This window comes from Falco biarmicus, chromosome 5, assembly GCF_023638135.1.
Source record: "Falco biarmicus isolate bFalBia1 chromosome 5, bFalBia1.pri, whole genome shotgun sequence".
Taxonomy (NCBI): domain Eukaryota; kingdom Metazoa; phylum Chordata; class Aves; order Falconiformes; family Falconidae; genus Falco; species Falco biarmicus.
In genome coordinates this window covers 69,397,859-69,421,316 of record NC_079292.1, presented here as the reverse complement: position 1 = coordinate 69,421,316, position 23,458 = coordinate 69,397,859, and the positions used below count along the sequence as shown (strand labels likewise).

The following is a 23,458-nucleotide window of genomic DNA, read 5'->3' as shown; positions in this document are numbered from 1 at the left end:
TACAAACATCCCCTCTTCAACACCCATTTTGAAGGACCATGCACTTCCCACACGTGAGGGCCCTCAGCTGTATCCAGCGCAACGGGTTACAGCTGCAACACTTTGCAGGAATGTTTTGACATGTCAGCCAGTTCAGTTCTGGCTCTCAGTTTTGCCTCAGATTGCTGTAAGAAATACTAACATAAGGAGTTAGGCAGAACTGAGGATGTAAAAGTGTTTAAGTAAATATAGCCAAAAAGTATTCTTGCTTTTTAATTTAAGGAACAAAACAAGATATTAACAAATACAATTATAAAATATACATAATACAATATGGGTTGCAAGTCAAAAGAACAGATTATCTTCTGAGGTACCAGGTCTTTAAACAGCTGAAACAAAATTATCTTAAGATTTTTGACAAGTAAACTTAGAAGGACAGGAAGATGACAAGCTTGTCTGAACACAAAGGAGAAAGGCCTGGATGTATTTGTATCTCACAGGCTGTTATCCAGTGGGCTGGACTGAAGAAATCCTGGTAACAAACAGGGTAAACACCAGCCCCAACTAATCTGCTACCCCGTTGGTGCTACACAGGCCAACATGTAGTCACTTGCAGGGAATAATTTTTTCTACTGCATCAAACCCCGTTTTTTAAAAAACACTGGAACTGATAGAGTTACCATCACTGCTCCTGGAAGATGAACTCAGTCTATTAAGTATTTCACAATGGTTACCCTGAACTTGAGTTTATACCCACATAAGTACATCTTATACTTGTTTTAGCTCAGCCTCCCCTAATTCAGTTATAGTCTCCACTCTAAACCAGCATCTACTGAAGCTACACTTTTTTTCTCCACCAAAAGTCTTTCATTTCCTTAATTGTGGTCACCATCTACATCTTCAATTGGAGTCTTCCTAGTGTTAAGATATCCAAAAGCAAACAGCACTGCAGCAGTGTGTTATAGAATACACCAGATTCACCTGATTCAGTAATTCTGTATTCAGCCCCAGATTCTTCTTGTAATTGTATTATGAGCCTGAATCCCATTTTTTGGTCCACCATCCCCTTCTCCCTTTTCCTCCTCTTGCTGGTTTTCAAGCATGTACCTCCCCGTAGGGAGAATTATGGAGACTCCCAATTTAAAAGTTTATCCAACTATCTGTTCAGTTACTCCACTTGATTTCCTGAACGGCCATGGAAATGCAGTTGCAAACGAATGAGTGGCAAGAGAAAAAAAAATCTCCAGATACATATATCGACCAGGTAGAGACAGCCCTAACCTAACTGAAGTTTAAGGCACATCTTTAACACAGTACTTTCAACAAAATATTTAACGTGTATTAAAATGGCAACACATTTTGCCACATATCTGCTTCCCAAACCCTGGGCATGACTTCTATCCAGTGCAATAGAATCCGTACAGCTGGAAGGCACAAGTGGATGAGCCACGGTAGTTCTTCTGACGTCCATCGGTGAGGACTCAACGTAATACATTTTCCCAAGGAACAGAACTGCTGCCTGTTCTTTCACGGGGGTGGCTAATAGTCACTACTGCTCTCCACAGAGACTAGAAGCAGCCTTACCAGTCTACTGGGCAATCCTGCCTCCTAGCAGCAGACAGGAAGATCCGCCCAGTAAGTACTTTATAATACAAGGACAAGGGCGGTGTTGGAAATGCAGTTTCAGCACTGTGTAGGGTACCACCTTCCATCCCTGTATTTCAAATGGAGCACGTCCTAGACAGAGCCTAACAATCCTCCAAAGATTGGCCAACATCCACCACCTCAGCTGGACACCCCCAGTCAGAGCTCTGTTGAACATCCTGGAAAAACAGCTGCCGCTGGAGGCTCTTTAGACTGTTCAAGACCTCTGGAGAGAGTTCATTGAAGACCACCTGTTTTTCCTGATCCTCTTCCTCCTCCTCCTCTTCCACCTCCTCCACAAGGTCATCAGGTGGCAGAGGAGAACATCTAGAGATGTAGCCCTGGTCCGACTGCACTGACTGTCTTTGGTCTTTGCATTGGTCATCAAAGACCAACTGGTGTTGCTTGCCCGCCTCCTCTTGGCAGAGAGATCGCTCTGAAGGAATGACACTCTGCTGATAAAGAGAGTACATGAGTCCATTCAGATGGTGTCTCAGTTCACCTAAGAGGTTTGCAGGACCCTGGTCATCTATTGCTGAAACTTCAGAGTCATTGTGGAGGACGACATTCCTCATTGGAAAGCTTGTTTCCAGAAGAGGAACTCCTTCCATACAGTCCTCATTACTCAGCACATGATGACCAAGTATATTTCCATCTTCTGTGGAAGAGACTGGTTCCACTACCTGAACTAGAGGAGCCTCATCCACAGGAAGGACCATAGTCTGATAAGTTGGATCCCCACATGAATTAAATTGAGGCTGCAGTTTACAGCCTCTGCTTTCACCTTCATGCATGTGGAGGTTGATGACATAGCCGTTAGGGTCAGGCTCCCGTAGGTGCAGCTGGTGTTTCACAATTCCACCTGGTTCATGTAGCAATGAATCCACCTGGCTCTCTCTGTTTTGGGACTGCAACTCTTCATCATTATCCAGGCAGATGGTTTCTCTCTCAAACCAGTCTGGGTGCTCAGTCTGCCAGTTCTTGAACTTTTGTACTGCCTCTTTCAACTTCCTCCCACTAGGGGTATCGATGTAATTTTCAGCTGTGATTTCCTGGATTCGATGGATGCGCCCAGGTTCAAACTTCTCCAAATCCTGAATCCGAAAATAAATATCCTCAAACTTGTCCATCAGTTGGTACCTGGATGTGACGTTGAACAGATCAGGTATATCTTTCTCACTACTTATTCCCTCAAAATAGCAGACTATATACATTCCAAAACAGGCTGGCTTCTTGAAGTCTGGTAGGATCAAATTCAAGGCTGGGGTGAACAGGTCTCCCATTGGCTTTTGCTGATCTTGCTTGAGACACACAGGCTCACTCCCAAGCATGGCCTGCCATTTGGCCTGGGTGCCCCGTGAACATAAGATGATGATCTTTGAAGACAGATCTTCCATTTCCTTCTTCTGTCGAGTAAGCCAGGGTAACGCCCCTAACTCTGAAATCTGATGATCTTCTAGCAGATCTAAGGCTACAGCAGTGCCACAGACTGTCATCAGGAACTCTGCAAACTTCAGCACCACATCCACGTACAGCAGGTGATCAGCAGAGTACACAATCCAAACCTTTCGGGGCTTCAGGGGTGGCAGAGGAAGGTTGGTGTATGGTGCTGCTGGAAGACAGAAAAATAGTAATCCCAGCTGCATTCCCAACACTGTAATGCCGCAACTCAGCAGCAATCAACATAGGAGAATATTAACAAAAGATTCTAGCAACTACTGGTTTTGAAGCTGTTTTGGCAACACATGCCGACAACATCTCATTGTATAAATTTAATATGAAAGTCCAGACAGTAGATCTGTGATTTATAATAATGCCTTGTTTTTGTGTGGTGAAATGCCCTGAACCATCCAACAACGCACCAGCTTCAAGAGGCTTACAAATGTTGCTATATCATCTGCTGGAGAGCCGAGTGCAACCACCCCAAAACAATCTCCTATTGCTATTGTTTAGATGATTAACAAACGTTCTTTTGCCAGTGCAGTCTCAGCTGGGTCAAAAGCCTCACCACTTTACCAAGCATTTGTGCCCTGTCTGGCAAATACAGCATTCCAAATTCCACATGCAAAGTTTTTTCTAGTTAAACAGGAAGATCCTAAGGCTACCTCTTAGTTTTAGGAAGCACCTACAAAGTAGTAAAGCCTATGAAAGCCCCTTCTGGACAATTGTGTGAGACTTCCAGAGAGCATTACATTTGTCTGATAAAACACAGGCAGGACATCTTACCAGTTTGCAAATCATTGTGGTTGCATTTCCCTCGCAGGTGTCCTGGAAGGGAGAGAAAGTCACTGTCAGTTCTGAAAACATGAAGTAAGATTAAACCCTTAAAATGACAACACCTTCCAAAGATTAGGTTAAAAAAACCCCATAATCTTTAACTATGCAGGGATAAAACCATGGGGAGGGAGAAGCGTAATGAAAAATATATATACTAAATGAATGAAGACTCTTCTACTGCCAATTCTGCTGTGTACTGCACTATATTTTTCCTTTGAGAGGAGAAGGAATGCACTCAAACCCAGTTTTCTCCATCTTCCCCAGATCTGGCCAGTCTCAAGAAGTACAGAACCCCCAATTGTTTTGCTACCTCTCCTTAAAGAGAGGAGGATATTTTAAAAATAGCTTTTTTTAAAGAGGCTTCTCTGAAGACGTGACTAAAATGTCCCTAGCTGCACCTTATAGCTAAGTTTGATGTTAAGAAATTTTCCAGATTTCCAATTACTCCTCCTCTCGGGTAAAAAAAATATCCCGGCAAGCTGCAGTTTCTCTATGACAACTGTCTCATGTTTGCAGCACAAAACCCCCTAGGAATTAGTCCTTAAGTACCCAATTTTCCAACCTGCTCAATGTCAACCTCTGTGCCATGTTTTTCTTCTTCCACATTAATTGAAAAACATTATTTAAGCTCAAAAATTGTGTAAAAATGAATTTTGTAGAGGACAAACAGGAAGATTCTGTCCTGCAAAACTCTTACCCAATGCAGGAGAACAATAAATGAAAAGATATCTATAGCAATCTGCAGGAAACAACACTGAATTATGAAGTTCCTTTTTCCCTGCTTCATGAGCTCTGAAGCACTATGAAAATGGAGTATCAGATGGCATAACCCATGGAAGGCTTTACTTAACTAGATGGATGGTATTAGGATGTTACAAGTCCTATGATGTAAAACAGAAGGTATTTATGTAGGAATTAGCTCAGTGGGAAGACATCAGAACAGCAAGGAAGAAAACAGTAGTAGGAATAGGTACAGAAGTAGGAAAAATATATTTTAACATTGAATCTTTTCTTCCTAGCTGGTTTGAGTCTTACCTGCTCGTTTTTTGGTCATACAAATCACACCTGCTATGACTGATCCCACCAGTAACACACAGATCCCAGTGATGCACCAGTAAAGCCATATAATCATATCGCCTGGAGTACAAAAACAGTGCTCAGACATTGCTTTACACAAATAACAGTTTCACTGAAAAACAGAAGTTTCTTGAGCAGCAGAGGCCAAGGGAGAAGGACCCTGGCTCTGCCCAAAACCATGGGTAGTCCAGCACTTCCCCTTTACAACATACCACAGCCACTTCTCAAAATGAATTCCCACTTCCATGATGATGCTCTACACCATAAACTTGCTCCACAAAGAACCGTATGTGCAGCACACTGAACACACAGATCAATAACCTTCCTCTAAACAGCAATGTTTATCCAGCTTTGACAGGCATGCTACCCATGTCCTGCCTGTTCATGTAATCCATCTTAAAAAAAAATATAAATAAAATCACCAATTTGGGTGATGCTTTTTTTTTTTTTAAATCTTGGGCAAACTAGCTCCTTACAGGTGTTGCAGCAAAAAAAACCCACCAGCAAACAGTTATGCACATGATTTATCTTGACATTCATAAAAATGAATATATGCAAGCTGTTATCTCCAAAAGCTGCTTGGTATTATGCAAATGTTTTAACACTGAGCAAAGTGACAGAAAGTATTTTATATTAAGACTCTTCTTGTCAAAACTGTTCCTCAAAGAATTTTATGCAAGTGAAGTAGCTCTACAAAAACCTGCTCTAAGGTTCACACTGCATACAAATACTTGCCTCATTAAATCATGAAGTAACTTAAAATTCATTCTGAACTCAGTGTTAAAAGGGGACATTTCCTGCCTATTGGTTTGTTCCCAGGGAGGATCATTTGTTATTCTACATAACGGTAAAAGAGCAGCAAAAAAAGATTCAGAGTATTGGAAGAACTTCTTACCTGATGGGTCTGCACCTGCAAAAGACAAGAGTAACATTAAAAATTCAGCTCTGATCCGTACGACAATGGGAATCTAATTTACAGAAAAGCAGTTCTCACTTGGAGCTGGTGAACATGGGATGAAAGCAGAGTGTCTCAGACAGTCTGTGCCACAGTTCGCAAAGAATGGCTGAATCTGCAGTTGAAAAATTCAGAAAACAGAAGCTATTCTTAAAAGCAATTCTGCTCCCCACCTTACTTTCCCCCTGCCTTGACAAGCCTTGCACAGCGACACAGAATTCTTGCATTATATATTAAGGCAGCAGTGAGCTCCTGAGGCTGAACACTTGCCATTCTCATTCCATAGTCTCTGACTTGGCAACCCTGTACTAAGGAAAAGCCACTGTCTGCATAGAATACCTATGAAAAAAATAGTTTTCAGCCATAATCATTGTTTTCATGATGCAAATAATTAGAGATTAGCCAATCTCAGAACAAAACACTGTGCAAAACCCCATAACCTTCCTAAACTGCTCAACACCTTGTGGTGAAGGAAGGACACAGGGACAACACTGAGACACTACCTGTATTTTGTAATTGCAGCAAGCTCTTATGTTCTTCTCTATTTTGATTGTGACATTCACTTGCTGTTGTAGTCCATCCTGCAGAAATTAGATTCAAGTTATAAAAGAAGAAAACCAGATGAAAGCAGGATTAAAGAAAAGGAGTTGATATGAGAATACAGAGTAGCCCAAAGAAGCAGATTTTTTTTTTTCCTGGAACAAGAAGTCCACAGAGAACAAAATGGATAAATGGTCTAGCCAGCATCACAGCACATCTTGTGTGATGGACACGGCAATACAGTTAAGACAGCAGGCTAAAGCTGCACAGGTAACAGGAAACAATTAAAGATGTACATCATATAACTTCAAATGCGTTAACTTAAACTTACAGTTTCTTAATGTAAATGTCTTCACTTATTTAATGTGTAAACATTAACAACCTTTCTCATTTAATTAAAAACAGCTGTCAACACTGCTGCTTCTGACACTAGAACAAGCAAGTTGCCCTTGTTACCTGCTACATACAATCAGTATCACCATAATCTAAATCTAGTCTTTACAATGACTAGCAGATACATACTCCAAAGTGAGGTATATTCCCCTCTACCAAGAAAATATGCACACAGCTGTACTTGCTGTGCCAGTAATAAGTTGTATCATACCAGTGCATGCAGTATGAAGGGTTTTAAGTGTGGAAGGAATGGAAAGATTAAATAAATGAATGCCAATATATCTCCCCTTGCCCAAGGAAGGGCGGTGTGTCCTAAGCATTCAGCATTTCTCCTCCCTCAGATGCCTGAAGGGGAACATTTCTTACATCAGAAGACACTCTGGATCTACTTTGAACTTCTCCACAACACCGGCTGTAAGACCTACAGGAATTTATTCTCAGTTTGATTGCAACATTATTAGAAAATCACTCATTCATGATCTAAAAAATTTAATTAACCTCCCCATCACGTTTGATGAACTACTCAATTTATTGAAACTTTGCACCTCAGTTTTGGTTGATTGATTTAGCCTTATCCCCCAGGCATTGTCTTGACAAAGGTAATAAAGCCCAGATAGTTAAATATCAAATTTTGGTTATCTTTGCAGATGTTTACAGACTGCTCCATGCATTATAAAACCTCTTTTTGATCTTTTATTGACCAAATTCCTGAAATAAAAGTTCCTCTTTCCAAAGGCAATTAAAGATCTGTGAAAATAATCTTGGAAATTGCTGTTCAAGTGCATTTGTTACATCTCCAATATAATGGTTCAAGTCCTTGTTTAACAACTATTAAATAAATGTTTGTCTAAATTACCACATGGGTTATCATTTAGGAAAGCAATTACCTCAATGAAATCACGTGTGATCATTTTACACTTCTTCTCATTCAGAAAACTGGCCACATGAATTTGGTATCGGGCTGATTCCATCCACGGGTTAAAGCTCACAAGCAGAGTTGTATCATCTAGACTTCTACCTTGGATCCTGGGCTCCCACAAGCTGCCTGGAAGTAGTGCAGATATTCTCAAGTTTCTCAGCTGTCAGAAATATTTCAGAGCACCCATGTCTACATAACTCAAACAATTTTTTTTTTACCTGTCTTTATACATGGGATGGTTCTTTTCATCAGAGAGTCCTTGCAGTCTGCAAAAAAGACCATCAGTGAGTAGTCAGGAATGTTACACTTCCACTTCAGAAAAAATCTCCATTTACCTTACCAGAAGCCAGACACCTAACCAAGCCCTCCTGGGTCAGTAGAGATCTTTGATCCAAAGCAGCAGCAAAATTCTGCAGCAGAATAGTACTGGTTTCCAGTGTATAAACTAGCCCCTCCACTGATGTTAAGGTGGGTTTTTTCCCCCCAGAACCAAGATTACTAATAAGAAAGACTGAAAACATACAATACTTACAGCAGTAATATTTAACAACCCTTGCTACTTTAAGACTTGAGCCAAGAGGGTCACAGTGGAATTAAAACTTCATATTGACCTTTGGACCTTGTAATCATGCCACTACAATAGATTCCTCTGAAAGCATTCTGCCCCAGGAGGACCAGGAGGCTGGAATCTTTCTTGATCACAAAACACACTTCACAGTTTATAATTCTCTTTGCTTCATTTAACAGATTGGTCCTGTTCTTTGGGACTTTCTTCGGAGTCAAATCCAGAGTTACACATTCAACATTTAGCAATGTGGGATTACAGCTTAAACTATGTTTCTCCTCCAGGGTTTGGACAAAGGAAAAGGAACAACTCCCTGCTTAAACATTCCGTATCTTAGATTTCCAACTTTCAAAGTTTGAAAATTCACAGTGCCCCTGTAATTCACGTGTAATCTCTAATCAGCAAAGCTCCCTGCAACTGCTGAGCTTGACACAATGCATTAGATTTCTGAACAACAGTGGAGGATAAAAGACAGGAAGTTCTTAAGAACGACAGGTATAAGAAAGGATAAGAGGGCTGAAAACCAAATGCCCCCTTCTTTTTCAGCTCACATTGACTGACAGACCACATTGCCACTCTGTAACTACAAAGTCACATTGACAACTATAAGCAAGTTAAGAAGAAAATTATGATCAAGTTTTCAAGCTCTGTATTGAGTGCCAAGTATTTATAAACTAGGCAGCACAGCCAGAGGGCACTGCAGATGCTCAGCATCTTTGAGGAAAACAACAAAAATTATTTCTAGTTATAGGAAAATTTTCACGTACACAAGAAAGGGTCAGGCACTCAGCTCTATCAAGTTTCTTGGTAAATTATGCCTAACTGCGCCTTTGAAATCAAACTTTAAGATTTAATATTAGAAGCCAAACTTTACTCCTTCCACTCTGGAAATTCTGGCCTGTACTTCCAGCTTCCACAAGCAGAAAGGTAACTTTGAAAGATCTCATGGTGAGCAAAACCAGCACTGATAGTCTGCAGAGAGCATGGAAGATTGCTCTACAGCCCCATTCATGTAGATGAAGTTTCTTTGTGCCTGCTCCCCTGATGAACATTTCAGAAACAAAATCCAGGAGCTGTAACTTACTTTCAAACAGCCCCTCAGAGGGGCACCTATATGAGTTTTCAGGTTTAACCATGATTTTCTCTTTAGCCACAGCTGTAGCAGAATTATTGACAAACTACAAACACAATTTCTCAGAAATCAGAGGCCCAAGTCCTAAGCTTTGTCCAGCTTTCCAGAAAGCATATACAAAATTTTATAGCAGTGTCTTCCATGTATCCACTATAGTCAACCAGAGTCAAAGAGTCTGTCCTTCACAGAACAGTTCCTCCACATGCACCTTATTCCAAGCAGAGATTTGATAAACTTCTGGACAGATGGTGACTTGTAGCACAAATGATATATGCATTTTGGATATATACTGCAAGGGTATTGTAGCTAAGGCTAGCACCATGGACTTTCCAAACAGCAATATTCAGAAAGGACGACAGGTTTTTATAATACTGTCACCTTATTGCCAAACACGCTCACAGTTCATGGATCTGGTCTGGAACAAAGCCTGCAACTTACAGATCTACAAACCACCGCAGTCCGAAGCGGAAGGCTTAAGTGAGCTAGAGCATCTCTTACCAGGTATTGTGAGAGACATGGACTTGCAATTGTAGTCTCCATCTACACTCAGTTTGGGCAAGTGGTAGACAGTCACGTGGTAAGTCTGGCCAGGTTCCACTTCAAAACGGTCAAAAGTGAAATTCCACTGAAAACAAAATGCATTCATAAGGACTTAAAATGAGAATGTTGTTCTATAAAGGCGTTGAAACTAACGGCTGAGTTGGCCCTGTTCCACTGTGTTCGCTCATCCCATATGACCCACCCTTCTTCTGAAGCTTGACTATAAAAAAAAAAAAAAGTCAATGGAACTCAAGTATACCAGTCCCTTGGTCTGTCCCAAATTCTTCTGTTCGGAAGGAGAAAAGTAGTTATTCCTTGGAATCCTCACGCTGATATACAACAGTCTTATACCAAACAACTGTGTGGAGTTTCTACTAAATTACATTTTGAACTAAAAGGAGATTTAGGCTAAAATACGTAGTTTTTGAGATGGGAATTTGAGTCTAGTATGAATCTTCCAGTGCTATGCAAGTGCTAAGCATTTAAAATTGCACTTATATATACATAGTCTGTACCTGGCCATGCCATGCATATTTTCTTATATCTATACTGTTTTCCACATCAGCAATACTGTGCAAACTCTGGGAGAGAGACACTAGCTCCAGATGGTAAGCTAACTATGGCCAAATTCTGTGTGGTAAGCAATGAACTCCAGATTCCTATTGTTCATAAAGGGAGCTGTGGATGCTCAGCATTTTTCTGATGCGCTTCCTAGACTGAGTGTAAGCTGAAGGACCACCCCCAAGCTTGGTACTTCCCTCCACCGCAAGAGAGTGCAAGAAAGAAGTGGAAGTAAAAGGAAGGGTTGGGTTAAAAAGGCTATAAATGTCACAGCTGTCAAGCAGAACACAAACCCTCCTACAATTATTTGCTTTAAGCAACAACCAAAATGATGCCACGTGCTAGGCACAGAGAGCAGTAATTCTTAAGACCTGAAGGAACAGGAGAGTGAAAGAGAAACCAAGATAAGCAACTTGTATGCAGTTACACACAAAAGTAAAACAAACTGGAAACAGCAGGTCTCAAGCCCAGTATCTATTGTTTCATCAACTCTTTTAACCGGTTTGTACTTTTTTTAAAAAAATAAAATGAATAACCTCACTGTATAGGGCAGTGAAAGCAGAAACAAACCCATGGACTAGAAAAAGTAGTTTGGAGCCCTTTGCACTCACCCGGCCTCCATCTGGACGGACCTGAAGTGGCAAGTTGTTCTGGAAGTCAAACTGAGCGCAGATTTGTTGATTGCTGTTCACTTGCATCACAGCCAGCTCTGCCCCTTGGAGATACTGGATGCTAGCTGCAGGCACAGCGACAGAGAGATATGTCATCTGCACATCTAGAGATTGCAACCCCCACAGAGATTACTACCATGCCTAGTCTTGTCACAGTCTTACTCCTTTGAAGTGCTGAGGATCCCCACAAAGATAGCAATGAAAAAGTGCACGTGCAGGTTGACTAACAGCACTTTCAGCTAAAGGGTTGCCCTGCATGGCAAGAGCTCCATCTGTGCAAATGAAGGGGTAAAGTAGAAGGCAACTTCGTAATTCCAGACACACTGGCAGTTCCATAGGTTCAGTGTTGTGTTTAGCTCTGCCTCTCAAGGCTGCTTCGTGCACTTTGGGCAACAAAGCAAACATGCTTTTGTTTTGGTACAGACAGTCCCAATGAGAAAGTTTATAACCATAGCTACAGAAAATGACTGGGTACCTGAGTCACACCTGCTTCTACATTACTATAGCTATACCGAAATAACAACTCTGTATAGCCCTCAGACACAGGCCCTGCAGAAGGAAGAAATGAATGTGTTTAAGTCTGTCTTGAATCAGTGCAAAACCATGGACAAAAGCAAACAAGGGAAACACCATATACAAACAGTTTGTACAGTGAGAAAATGTGAATTACTGGTCCTCATTTAGGCTCCAAGCAATGAGACAATTATTCCTCTGTCAAGACACATGTGCATACAGGAAACCTAAGCTACAAGGACTACATTACCTGAAATGGGAGGAACTTGCACTAGGTTAGTAGTGTATACGTTATTTATGCACTCTCAAATTAATTCTCATTTCTTCAGTTTGTAGATGCAATTCCCCTGCACGAGACTGCTGCAGTCATTACTATGTCTTGAAAAGGTGATGCTTGCAGTGTGAACCTCCTTCCTCCCCTTACTACAGTGGTAAAGCTGTGGGCCACTTGATTCCATTTTTACCTGCTTTTCCCATTTCAAATGTCATTACCCCGTACTAGTGGAAACATTTTAAACTCTTGAATACGTAGCACACTCAAAGCCCCATTTCAATCACTAAGAAAAATAAAAAAGCATCCCCCAAACCAAACAACATGAAACAGCCAAACCCCCAGATTTCAAAGGTTTGCTTTCATGACTAGATCAGTGAAAGACTTCAAGTCATAATTCTCCTCCATATCCTTACTAGATCATACCCAATTGCTCCGCTCCATGTTCACATTAAACAACACCACTTACCATCAGTGGCCACTTTCCATTCTATTCGAAGCACAGGGAGCAGTTTTCCATCTGTCTGTTGGAAAATGTCAGAAGAGACATGAAGACTGCTTGGAGCAGAAGGAGTCCACGTGGTAACCTGCAGCCAGCTTGCCTCCATGCAGGTACCTGTCCAGCAAATGAAAACCAGCATTTAAAGCAGGGCCGAGGAAGCTCTGCTTAACTGTAATTATGGTCCGCCCTTTGGGTCAGGGTTACTTAAGAGGGCAAAACTGGGTAACAGACTGCTTGCTTCACAGTTCAGAAAGGCAGTTTTCAGCAAGCAGGTTAAGTTTTCTGTAATATTACGAACTCACACTTCCTCTTTTCCTTAAAATCCATTAGTAATTGCCACAATCAATGTAGTCAGGCTAAACAGGTCAAGTAAATTTACTCAGTATCTCCTGCTGCAAGCCCATACATACTTCACTGCTGAAGCAGACCGATGTCAGAAGACCGACCATTCTTCCAATGATAACGTCTGTAAGCTGCCCAGGGAAATTGTTCCAATAGTTTATTACTTTGTTTCAAAACTGCCTTACTTCTAATTTGCCTATGCATCTGAATTTAGCTTCAAACAACTGCCTGTTAGGCTTTTTCTAAATTAATGAGCTTTCTGGACAGAAAAATAATTTATGCTAGTTAACACAGTGTTAGGGAAAACTGGTTCTGTAATTAATCAGAAAATGAAATCGGGTATGACAGGCATTAGACAGACATGATAGACTTTTGTAAGACATTTGACTTATCAGAGCATATTAAAAATAGCACAGTTAGGCCACCCCCAAAGTACACTTTCAGTCTTTTTTGCTGGGTCATTGATGGGAACAGTAGAAAGTGGGCACTATCCCTTCTTGTAACAGCATAGTTTTATGCTTAGGAAGTAATTAGACAATCCTCAAATGCTCATTCTACCAAATAATATCTATAGAAAACCTGGTAAGATTAAAGTACCTTTCAGAAAAGAGTGTACTAAGCACTAAAAAAACCTCTGATCTTTCCCCTAGAGCAGAAAACCATAACAAAAACCATAAAGCAAAATTTAAACCAAATATTCAAATAAGGCAGCATTTTAATGGCAGAGCTGCAGTTTGGCTTAGCTGTGCTGTCAAGCTGTATTCCAATGGCCATCTGCCAGTGGGGTATATGATCCAATCTGATCCCACCCAATCCCTCTCCTGCCAAAAAAGTTTAAAATCTGATTATTTTCAGCAGTTATCTCCCCAATCTGGCATGCCAAGCATGGCTAGCTACAAAAATACTTGTGCCAGTATGATACAGGATTGGGCACTGAAGCAGAAATGAGCCTGCTTAGAACAACTGCAAAGAAAGGCCAAGGAGTTCTGTAGCACCGTCCAGACACCTCTGCGTACCAAACTGACAAATGCAGAACAGTCTCCTTTAGCATAATTACGGGTAATGTTCTTAAAGTGTTTCAGATGTGTGCCATCACTAAGACTCAACCTCTTACACTTAATAGGTCCAATCTATTTGTTCAGTGGGACTTACGAGTAACTCTAGTTTCCTTTTCCAATTCATAGATTCACTTAGGTTAGAAAAGACCTTTAAGATCATTTAGTTAATTCACTGGGCTTTATGCCAAATAATTTACATCACTCTCAGCTGCACCCCTTTATGCCCTTTCTATTCTAGTTCATACATTAATTTTTCATCAAGTACTATCATACATAATAGCTTGTAATGAACATTTACTAACAGATTTGTCCTAAAATTCCCATTTCTTTATAAACTGACCATCCCAGCTTTAAACAGAAACTAAACAAGTTGGGTTGTGTTCTATCCAACCCACCCCCAAACTCTATCCTGAAAAAGACAACTTCCCACTCTTGTTTTAGCTGGAGCTGATTATGGATCAAACCACACACTCTCAAAGCAAGGCATGATAGCAGTGCTTCACTTTACATCTCTGATTCTAGCAGGAAGAATTTGTTGCGTGAACTCAGATTGAAACAAAATAATGCATGATCTGATGAAAAAAGAGAAAAATGTTACTTACTATTTCTTACGAGGCAGTTTAAATCCTGTGGGGGAAAAGAAACAAGAATATTACTCAGAATAGAAACTGGGTTGACAGTAATTTGCTTCTGGTTGGTGGTAGGAAGAAAACAGTTCAGTGAATAGTGATACATACAACCTGGAACCATCAGGAAACATTGCACAAAGTTGTTAATCACAAAACCAAAGGACACAGGGCATGAAACCTGTGCACACCGAAACTGCATATGTGACAGCAGTAGTTGCCGCAGCAGAAAGAAATTGAAGAGTCAAAAATGCAAGATGATGATAGAAAAAAACTTCCAGGATCCAGGACTGTGAAAACAGAAACCAATGTGTGACATGAGAGACTGCTTGAAGTAGATGGGTATGTTTTTTTAAGCAAAAATGCTTTAAGTTACTGCTGCCCAGCAGTGATCATGCTGGCAAATCTTGCAAGGTCTAAGCCCACCTGACTGGAAGCACAAGCTCTCTGCAGCTAGGCTTGCCACTGAAGTACTGCCTTATGTGCTGCCTACTGCAGGGCATCCCCTGAACAGAAAGTTACATCAGTTACGGCTGGTCTTTTTCCTTATGCCATATTAAGAAGCAGGCAGGGGAAAAGACAACATTTAATAAGTGCCAGGCTTGAAAGCAGATATGGTTATTTTTATCCCTAGAAATATATTTGAGAGGCAACCCATGAAGGAAAAAAAAATATCAGAATTAGACTCTCTTTAAATTAAATTAAGCATGTCCAGAAGTTATGTGGACTCTGCCTGGTTTCCCCCTGGTATATATTGTTTATACTGTAAGACCTCATGGTCACCAGGAAAAAGCATGTAAGCTTGCTTGGTTAATATGATGCAAAGTCCTAGTGACAAGGAAGTCTGAAGTTTTCACTGACTTCGTAAATCAAGATGAGGGTTAGGTTTCCCCCCAGTCACTTCCTATACCTTGACACATAAAGGTGGACGTTATTGTCACACTGTTGCCAGAATATAATTCATTCCAGTGGAGGAGGCAAGGCAGTGGGGCTTTTAGCTTCTCTGCAACTCATTAAGGTAAACTCCAAGTGTATTTGGGGCTTAGCTTATTAATGCTGTGTAGCTGTTGCTATCCAAGGTTGTATTTGCATTTTCAGGGACGCATGCTTGAAAGCCAGCCGTGCCTTTTTGGTAGTGAACATGCCCTCCAGCATGGCACGGAAAGCTGAAGTTCACAGACACCGAGTTGGCATAAGACAGCATCACTGCCAGAGGCACAGCCCCAGACCTCCCTTCACTTACACCAGCACTGCAGCTTGCCCTGTGCTGGCACAAGCATGTGTGTGACCATGTGGGCACCTGGCTACAGCCTGAAGCAGCCTCAAGGGAAGGAAGGGAGGTCAGCTGTGAAACAGATCTTCTGCCCTCCTGCACCTCTGCTCCTGCTTGTATGGTAGAGGTAGGGAACAAGCCACCAGACATGAGGATGAAGGTGGGCACTGCTCTTTCACAGCTGTGCTGGCCTTTGTCTGCTTGTAACAGGGTAGAATTACATCCTACTTTTAAAGCATTCCTAGTGAAGGCAAAACATCACATCAATTAATAAGCTTTCTCTTATTTGAGGGAAATAAAAAGTATAAGCAATTGGTGAAATCGGGTACCACAAGCTGCGCCAAGCAACTGATTTCAAACAAACAAGCAGAGTTCCAGTGACTACGAAAAAAATACTTCAGGCATTAATGCTCACATTTCAACTAATGTATCTATGTTCTGACAAACCTGAGCGAAAGCAGGCAAGATTTAGCATTAAGCTTCTCATGCTTATATAAAAAAAATAAAACCTGAAAAATCTCTTCCAGGCTTTTGCTACACAAGTCAAAACAACACACAGGTATAAATCCAGTTTTCAGGCACCCTTCACAAGAAACACAACCACGCCCCAATATACTACAAATGTACTCAAGACAATAGGTATATTGAGAAGGATTCATGCAACACTTAAGCTATGTAATACTGACCAACTTTGTTATTGTTTAGGAAACACTTCAAGCCAGTCAAAGGAAGGTATCTGCCTTATTGGCCATCCTGAACTCCTAAGTACACACAAATGTATGTAGCACTTTGGCTGAGAACTGAACTTTGGTGAAGAATTGTTTTCCTACCAGCAAGCTAGCAACATTGATTTTTCAAAATGAAATCTCCTTTGGTGCACTAAGTTAGGACTAAGGCAACATCCCACAGTCAGAACAAATATTCCGACTACTTTTCACTATTAATCAAAGTTTATATTATAAATGAGGAAGGAAGGGGAATAAACAGTGACACACAACCCTTCCTTCTCCTTCACCCACTCTGTTCACACCTGGGGGTCAGGGGAGAAAGGAAGAAAGCAGGTGACTTGCAGAAACCACCTGCCTCTACCCGCATCTTTGCTCTGGATCTTCCCAAAGTTTTGACCTCACTGTTGGATCCCCAGCTTCAGTGCTACCTTGTGGCACTGACAACTCTGGCAACACCCAGAGTCTTGCTAGATAGAAACCTTGAGATAAGCAGCCCCAAAAGCTGTGTAGCAGGTGCCCTGTGCAAGGCAGAGGAGCTCTAACATAGCCAAGAGCAAACTAAATCTATGAATTTAATGTCACTGTGTAAGGACATGCAAGAGGTACTTGCAGACATCCTCCATTGAGTATTTAGATCCTATCAGACTTACGGAAAACTGGTTACAAGTACAGTTAACAGAAATGTTATTGCAGTTTTGTACCTCCCAAATCAGGTTCCCGCCTAACTATCTAACAATCACTAAAAAAAAAAAAAGTTCTAACAACTAGTATGGAAAAGCATATTAAGTTATGAAAAAAATTTACTCCTAACACTCCAAAATGCTTAATCAGGCTTTCTTAGGTGAATTACTTAGCCTGACAATGCCCCTTGTATAAAGGGGTGCAGTGGACACAGGCAGGACCACTGACCCCAGCTGACTGAAGGGATACCCCAAACCATGTGACAGCAATAGAAGCTGGGGGGAGGAAGAGGGGACATCTGAAGTTACAGTGGTTGTCTTCCCAAGTAACCATTATATGTGACTGAGCCCTGCTTTCCTGTGGATGGCTGAACACCTGCCTGCTGATGGAAAGTAGTGAATGAATCCCTTATTTTGCTTTGTTTGCACACACAGCATTTGCTTTATTTAAACTGTTTTTATCTCAATCCACAAATTTTCTTGCTTTTACCCTTCCAATTCTCTCCTCGTTCCACTGAGGGAAAGAGTGAGTGGCTGTGTGGAGTTATGGGGTGAACCCACAACAAGCAACAACAACAAAAGGCTACTAACCATGGGGTTTTGTTTGTAATTGAATAACTTCTGTTAAAACCTACGACTTAATATTCAGTCATTTTGTCCTCCTCCTGTTGCAGTTACCAGCGATTATTGTAAATTGCATCACAATAAAGCCCTTAATTATAAGGCATTATTCACCTGAGGAGAGGCAATATCTGCTTTGAGTGTTGGTGTTTCTGTTTATTAGCAGACAAGACATGGTTAAGTGCTACATCTCACCTTTTTTGGTTTATGATCAATATGAATATTGAACCAGCACGGCTTATAAACGGATTCTTTCTTCCTCCAGGTCTATTGTCCCAGGGAAAGTGTTCACAATTACGTTCTCAGCAACAATGAGGCTGTGCCCTTTCCGATATTGATTAAAAAGCCAAGAGCTTAATCAGGAGCCATCAGTCAGTTTCAGAACTGAAACTTGACAGTTAAGACATCTTTTACCTTTCAGCACCGGGTTTCTACAGGGACAAACAACAATAGTTTTTCTGGTGTTTTCACTGTTTCCCAACCTCACTCAGGATTTTCAAGGGGCTACCTACACACGCTTTTTTCCTACTCCACACTAGCCTGTTTACCTGCTGTGCCAGTAACCATTTTTTGTGTGTAGCTGACTATGTTGGATTGTTTTAAGCTGCCACCAGTTGGTCATGAATTTAGCAGGTTTACCACAAGAAGGCAGAAAGGATTCTCCCACGACACATCAGCCTGAACAAACTCACTTGTTGGTCCACACCCTTCCCAGTTCCCAAACCACTACAAGGATAACCTAAGAGCCAAAAATGCCCAGAACAACAATTAATCCAGCCAGGAAGTCCTTGCTATTGGCGTAAGGAAGCAAAGATAACAGGAAAAGATAAAGCCATGATGCAGGCAGATATAACAACCCCAAAGGATACCTAGGAAGCAGTTACAACGAAAACCCTCACCTCCTTTTTGGATACTGCTCAGGTGGGCTGGACTGCAGCTGAAGGCACACTTTTATATCAAGAAAGTGCAACTCCAGAGAATGATATTCAAAAGCCAGGAAGCTTTAAAGGAAAAGTCATTTTTTCAGTAAAATAAGTCAACTACTTCCAGATTTGCTACCTCCTCAGCACCAGGGGGAATACTTGCTGGTTTTCCCTTGTAAATATCCAACCAACCAAAACCTTATCTGATGCATTGGCTCAGAGTGCATTAACAAAGCTGTGGTCAGCAGAAGTATTTAACTTAGTTTCCCTACTTCAGCAACCACAAATTTAGATTATACAATAGAAATAGTTAACAGCCACGATTGTTTCTGCTCACCCACATAGAGCTAGAAGCATGTAAGAAGCACTGACAGAACTGAGACATGTCAGTCCACATGCAACAGACAAGTAGACAAACAGGAAGAGAAGGAACAAAAATGAAGAGCTCTGCAGAAAAGCTGAAGATGGAGCCCACAGCCAGGCAACATTCTCTGCACATTATTACAGAAGGGGCTTAAACTGAGATGTTCTCTTCTCATCAGCTTCCTATTGCCTTTCAGGCCAAACAAGCAAAGCTACAGACGTGGGAGGGATAAATATGAGAACAAGATGATTGTGAGGTGGTGCCCAAAACTATTATTAGCAGAAGAGGACAGGCACGGTCACTCTTACTGTTTACTTGCCATATTTTCACAGAAAACTAAGCAACATTTCATTCACTCTTTTCTTCTAAGATTGTTCTTGCTTTTGACATAAAAAAAACCAACAGATCATATGCCATGGAGAATCATATGAATCTGAAGAAAACAGGAAACTGATTAAGAGCACCATGTCATAACAATTCAATTAAATTAATAGGAGGCCAAGATTTCCCAGCAGGATGCTGTGGTAACTAGCAAGAAAACTGCCGTGAGCTGGGCAAGCGTCCAGTTTTCCTTTAAAGAGCGGCTGCTGATCAGGAAGGGCTCCAGCTTTCCAAAATCTGTCTCTCACCTATAAGCCATTCTACATATCTTCTGAGGCTTGGCATATTTGAAGTTTACTGCAGTTTCCCTTTCCTGATTCCTTAGTTAAAAGAAGGAAAGATAAACAGGCCATGAACACATTATAGGAATAACTGCAGAAAGTTGATTTGTTTAAGGCTGCTAGGAAACAACCATCTTTTACAAAATTACTTTGATTTTTTTTAAAGCTGTTTTCTCTATAGTTTCTACGTTTTTCCTCCTGCCCTCATATAAGTTATCAGCAAACTCGAATCCAAACTCAAAACTTGATGTTTCTTCACAAAAATCAGTTTAAAAGTTTTCTTTATCACATTTTGGTAGTTTTGATCACTAATCTTTTTTATGCTGATGTCTGGTAGTTCTGGTCACCAATGCTTTTCACACCAAGAAGTCCAGGAAATATTTTAGTGGCACTAAGTGTGACCATGGTTTATGGTAACATCCTACACAGCAAAACTATGCCACAGAGGGGAAAGAGAAGTTAGTCAATAACAAAAGGCAAAATGAACACATCTGTCAAGGAGGACCAGAAAAAAAAAAAATAATCTTTCTCATATGCATTGCCATTGCTCATATTGATGAGACATGTTACATCAATTCTTCTCCAGATACTTTGAGTGAATATCCATCAAGCTGGCAAACTAGATTTCTACGATCAAACTATGTACACCTATCCAGCCCCTTAAAGGTAGCAGGGTTATAAACACTGCACTCCTTCAGGACACTGAGGTGTGCCATGTCAGGAAACAGTTATAGCCCAATGACTGAACACAGTGATTAAACACTTGATGGTGAACAACTGGATGGGTATTTAAGCTGTGGGAAGTTCTTCACCTGTGCATAGAAAACACCCTGAACTCCACCTCCCTGCAGATGACATATTCAAACAATAGTTACTAGAAGGAACTGGATTTGCAGCAGTGCTATTCAGCCTTGCAGCTGAGCAGGTTTGATGGAGTGGTGGTGAACAGGGCCCATTAAGTGCATTTGTTGGCATTTTAATAAGATGTGAGCATTAATAAGTTAACGTGAAAGTGAAACTAAATGCTCAGTGTCTACCAGTACTGATACAACACTTTCCTACATTTCCCCTCCACCACTCCACCTCCAAAACAGCCTCTGCCACGTGAGACTTTGGCTGAAAAAACTGCTATTGCTCACCCTGACCTACTTACAAGTTCAGCCACACCAGCGTGAGTGTGGTGGGTTACAAAAAGGAAGTGGGTCTTACCAACCCTGCTCAGCAACAGTTTCCCTTTTCAACCACACTGCAGTCACTCATTGGAAGGGTTACCAAATCATCCCCTGAAAACACTGCAGCTGATAAAAGGAAGGGGAAATTGTTTTCAACTGTCATAAGTCAGTTGATGGTACTTTTTCCATGTATGTGTCAGCAGCTTCACAATTGCTTCTAAAGAGGTTGCTTATGGGCTTAAGTTTGTCTGCATTTTAGAAAACGGCTCATTGAAAGAAAAGGCCAAAGTAGCAGGCTTACAAATTCACTGATCTATGAGTACAACCAGAGCGTGGGGCAACAGATTTCCTCAGTGAAAGCTGGTGATGTACTGGTGAACCCCCCATCAACTTACTGTGGTTCACGTTCCCTAAAAAACAGGAGCTACGGCCAGGAAGAGAAAGTCAGTCAACGTCCAAGCATTCGAGGACTCAAAGAAACTCTGTGATGTATTACTTTCAAGCTCTCTGTGACTAACAATGTTTGGGATACTCATGGTTATGTTAGATGCCTAAGCAATATTATAATGTCTTCTTTCCCCTTTTCTAAGACTTTGCATTTTGTACTCCACAATGCCCAGCCTAAAGTAAAATTGCAGAAGTGGTCTGTTTTCTTGTGGTATTTTTAAATAGGAGTGAAGACACCAGAGGTCAGGTAAAACAGGGGTAAGTTAACGGTCAAACTTTAGGAAAGGAGGCAGAATAGACAAAGGACAGGAAAATAATATAGAAGCTTTCATCCCAAAGGACATGTTTTGGTTTATGTATACCTACAACTATATCTGACTAGCTGCCTTCACTAGACTGCTGAGAGTGCGTCACGACATATACAACTGTCTAGCTTAGAAGGCAGTTATCCTGTTCACACATGCACCGCTGTTAACAGAAACAAAATTAAAACCAGACTTCCTCCCCCTTCTACACACTCTTTACGTGTATCTTACACAAACAAACCCCCAGAGAGAGAGAGACTAGCTAGGAGTTCATACTTTGGGGTGCCAAAGTTAGCTCAGGTTGGTTAGTTCGCTTCGTATATATAGACACCACATCTGCACCTCTTAATGTGGATCTTCTCCAGCTGGTTTCACAGGGAAAAAAGGCAATCAAAATCTGCCTTTGATTCAAAGTATCAAATACATACAGTATTTTTTTATCTACTGCTCCAGCAGAGATGCATTGCTTCCTCCTAAAAACCTCTGGGCTGCAAGGAAGAGGTTAAAACATGGAGTACATTAGGCAATCTCTGCTATGAGCGAAGACTCACATCCTGCTCAGTAACTTCAGGCAGTTTTAAAAGCAAATTTCAGCCCCAGCCACGGCCCCTCACAGATGTCAGTGGCAGGCGTTTCCTGGCAGCAATCACACGGCCAGGCTAACTCTGTGGTACTCATAATTCTGGTTTAACGTTAAGTTAGCGCAGTTGCACACAGTGCGTACAGCCCACATCAACCACAACCAAGCCCCCAAACCGTTCAAAACCAAGTACCGGCTCTTAACCCAGCAGCGCAGCGGACACCTGGCTGAGGCTGCGGCCGGGCCGCAACCGCCACCGACCGCGGCGGGGCCGAGGCCACCGGGGCCGGCCAAGAGGGCTCGGAGGCGGCCCCAGGCACGGCCCCCCCGCTGCCGGCCCGGGCCGTGCCCCCGCGCCCTGGCTCCGGGGCGTTTGCCCCGCAACACGCTCCCCTCCGCTCCCCGCTCGGGAGGGAGCGGAACGGGCCCAGACCCCGGCCCCAGCCGGGGGCACCGCGCCCCCTCCCCACAAACCCGTTCCCGGGTGAGGGAGACCACGCTGACACCCGCGCCGCCCCAGTCGGGAAGCCGCTCCCTCACCCCGGCTTCCCGGCCTCCCGCCGCCGCCAGCTCCTCGTCCCCGGCCGGGCCCCGCGGGAACGCGCCCCCCGCCCCTTCGGCCGTCGGCGGCGCGGGACAGCGCGGAAAGCGGCCCCCCCATCCCTGCGGCCGGGCCTGGCCCGCTGCGGGCACCGCGGGGACGCCGCCGGCCCCTGCCCGTGCCCCTGCCCGGCGCCACCGGGCTCCAGGCGCCCACCACCCCGCCGCGCTTACCGGCTGGGAGCAGGTGAAGGGCGGCGCGGCGCCCAGCAGCAGCCGCAGGGCCGCACCGGCGGGCGGGATGGCGATGACGAGCAGGAGCAGAAGCAGAGGGAACAGGGGCAGCCACCGCGTCCCCGGCACCGCCATGGCCCCGCCGCCACCGCCAGCGCCCCGGGGCTTCCGGGCTCCGACCTGGGCGCGGGGCGGTGCCGGCCCTCACCTGAGGAGGGGCCGCCGCGGCGAGGCGGCGCTACGGCTGCGGGGGGCGGGGCCCCGGCTGCCCGCCCGCCCCGTGTGACCCGCGTTTCGCCCGGCAGGGCGCGGCCGCGAGGAGCGGGCGGGCCGCGCTGGTGGCGGCCGTGGCCTGCACCCGGGA

General features: G+C 42.9%; 1 protein-coding gene across 2 annotated transcripts; it reads right to left on the bottom strand.

The window, feature by feature from the left end:
* Positions 1 to 236: 236 nt before the first annotated feature.
* On the bottom strand, positions 237 to 23,367 carry IL17RA (interleukin 17 receptor A). Of its 2 annotated transcripts, none has more exons than XM_056340643.1 (13): positions 23,095 to 23,367; positions 14,542 to 14,566; positions 12,507 to 12,653; positions 11,194 to 11,318; positions 9,980 to 10,106; positions 8,003 to 8,050; positions 7,753 to 7,910; positions 6,436 to 6,513; positions 5,972 to 6,047; positions 5,873 to 5,887; positions 4,936 to 5,037; positions 3,850 to 3,891; positions 237 to 3,232 (listed from the first exon to the last, which is right to left on the bottom strand). In XM_056340643.1, exons 1-13 carry the CDS (start codon positions 23,227 to 23,229, stop codon positions 1,728 to 1,730), a joined length of 2,583 nt encoding a protein of 860 aa, XP_056196618.1. In that variant the 5' UTR covers positions 23,230 to 23,367; the 3' UTR covers positions 237 to 1,727. The 2 variants fall into 2 exon arrangements, with proteins under 2 accessions (XP_056196618.1, XP_056196617.1); XM_056340642.1 differs by having other exon boundaries at positions 237 to 3,235; positions 23,095 to 23,326.
* Between the last annotated feature and the right edge of the window lie 91 nt (positions 23,368 to 23,458).

Coding starts and splice junctions, on each gene's coding strand:
- IL17RA (XM_056340642.1), bottom strand. CDS start 23,229: ATGGCGGTGCCGGGGACGCGGTGGCTGCCCCTGTTCCCTCTGCTTCTG. Junction 11,319..12,506: donor ATGGAAAGTGGCCACTGATG/GTAAGTGGTGTT, acceptor CTGTGCCTGCAG/CTAGCATCCAGTATCTCCAA. Junction 6,514..7,752: donor TCACACGTGATTTCATTGAG/GTAATTGCTTTC, acceptor TAATTTCTGCAG/GATGGACTACAACAGCAAGT.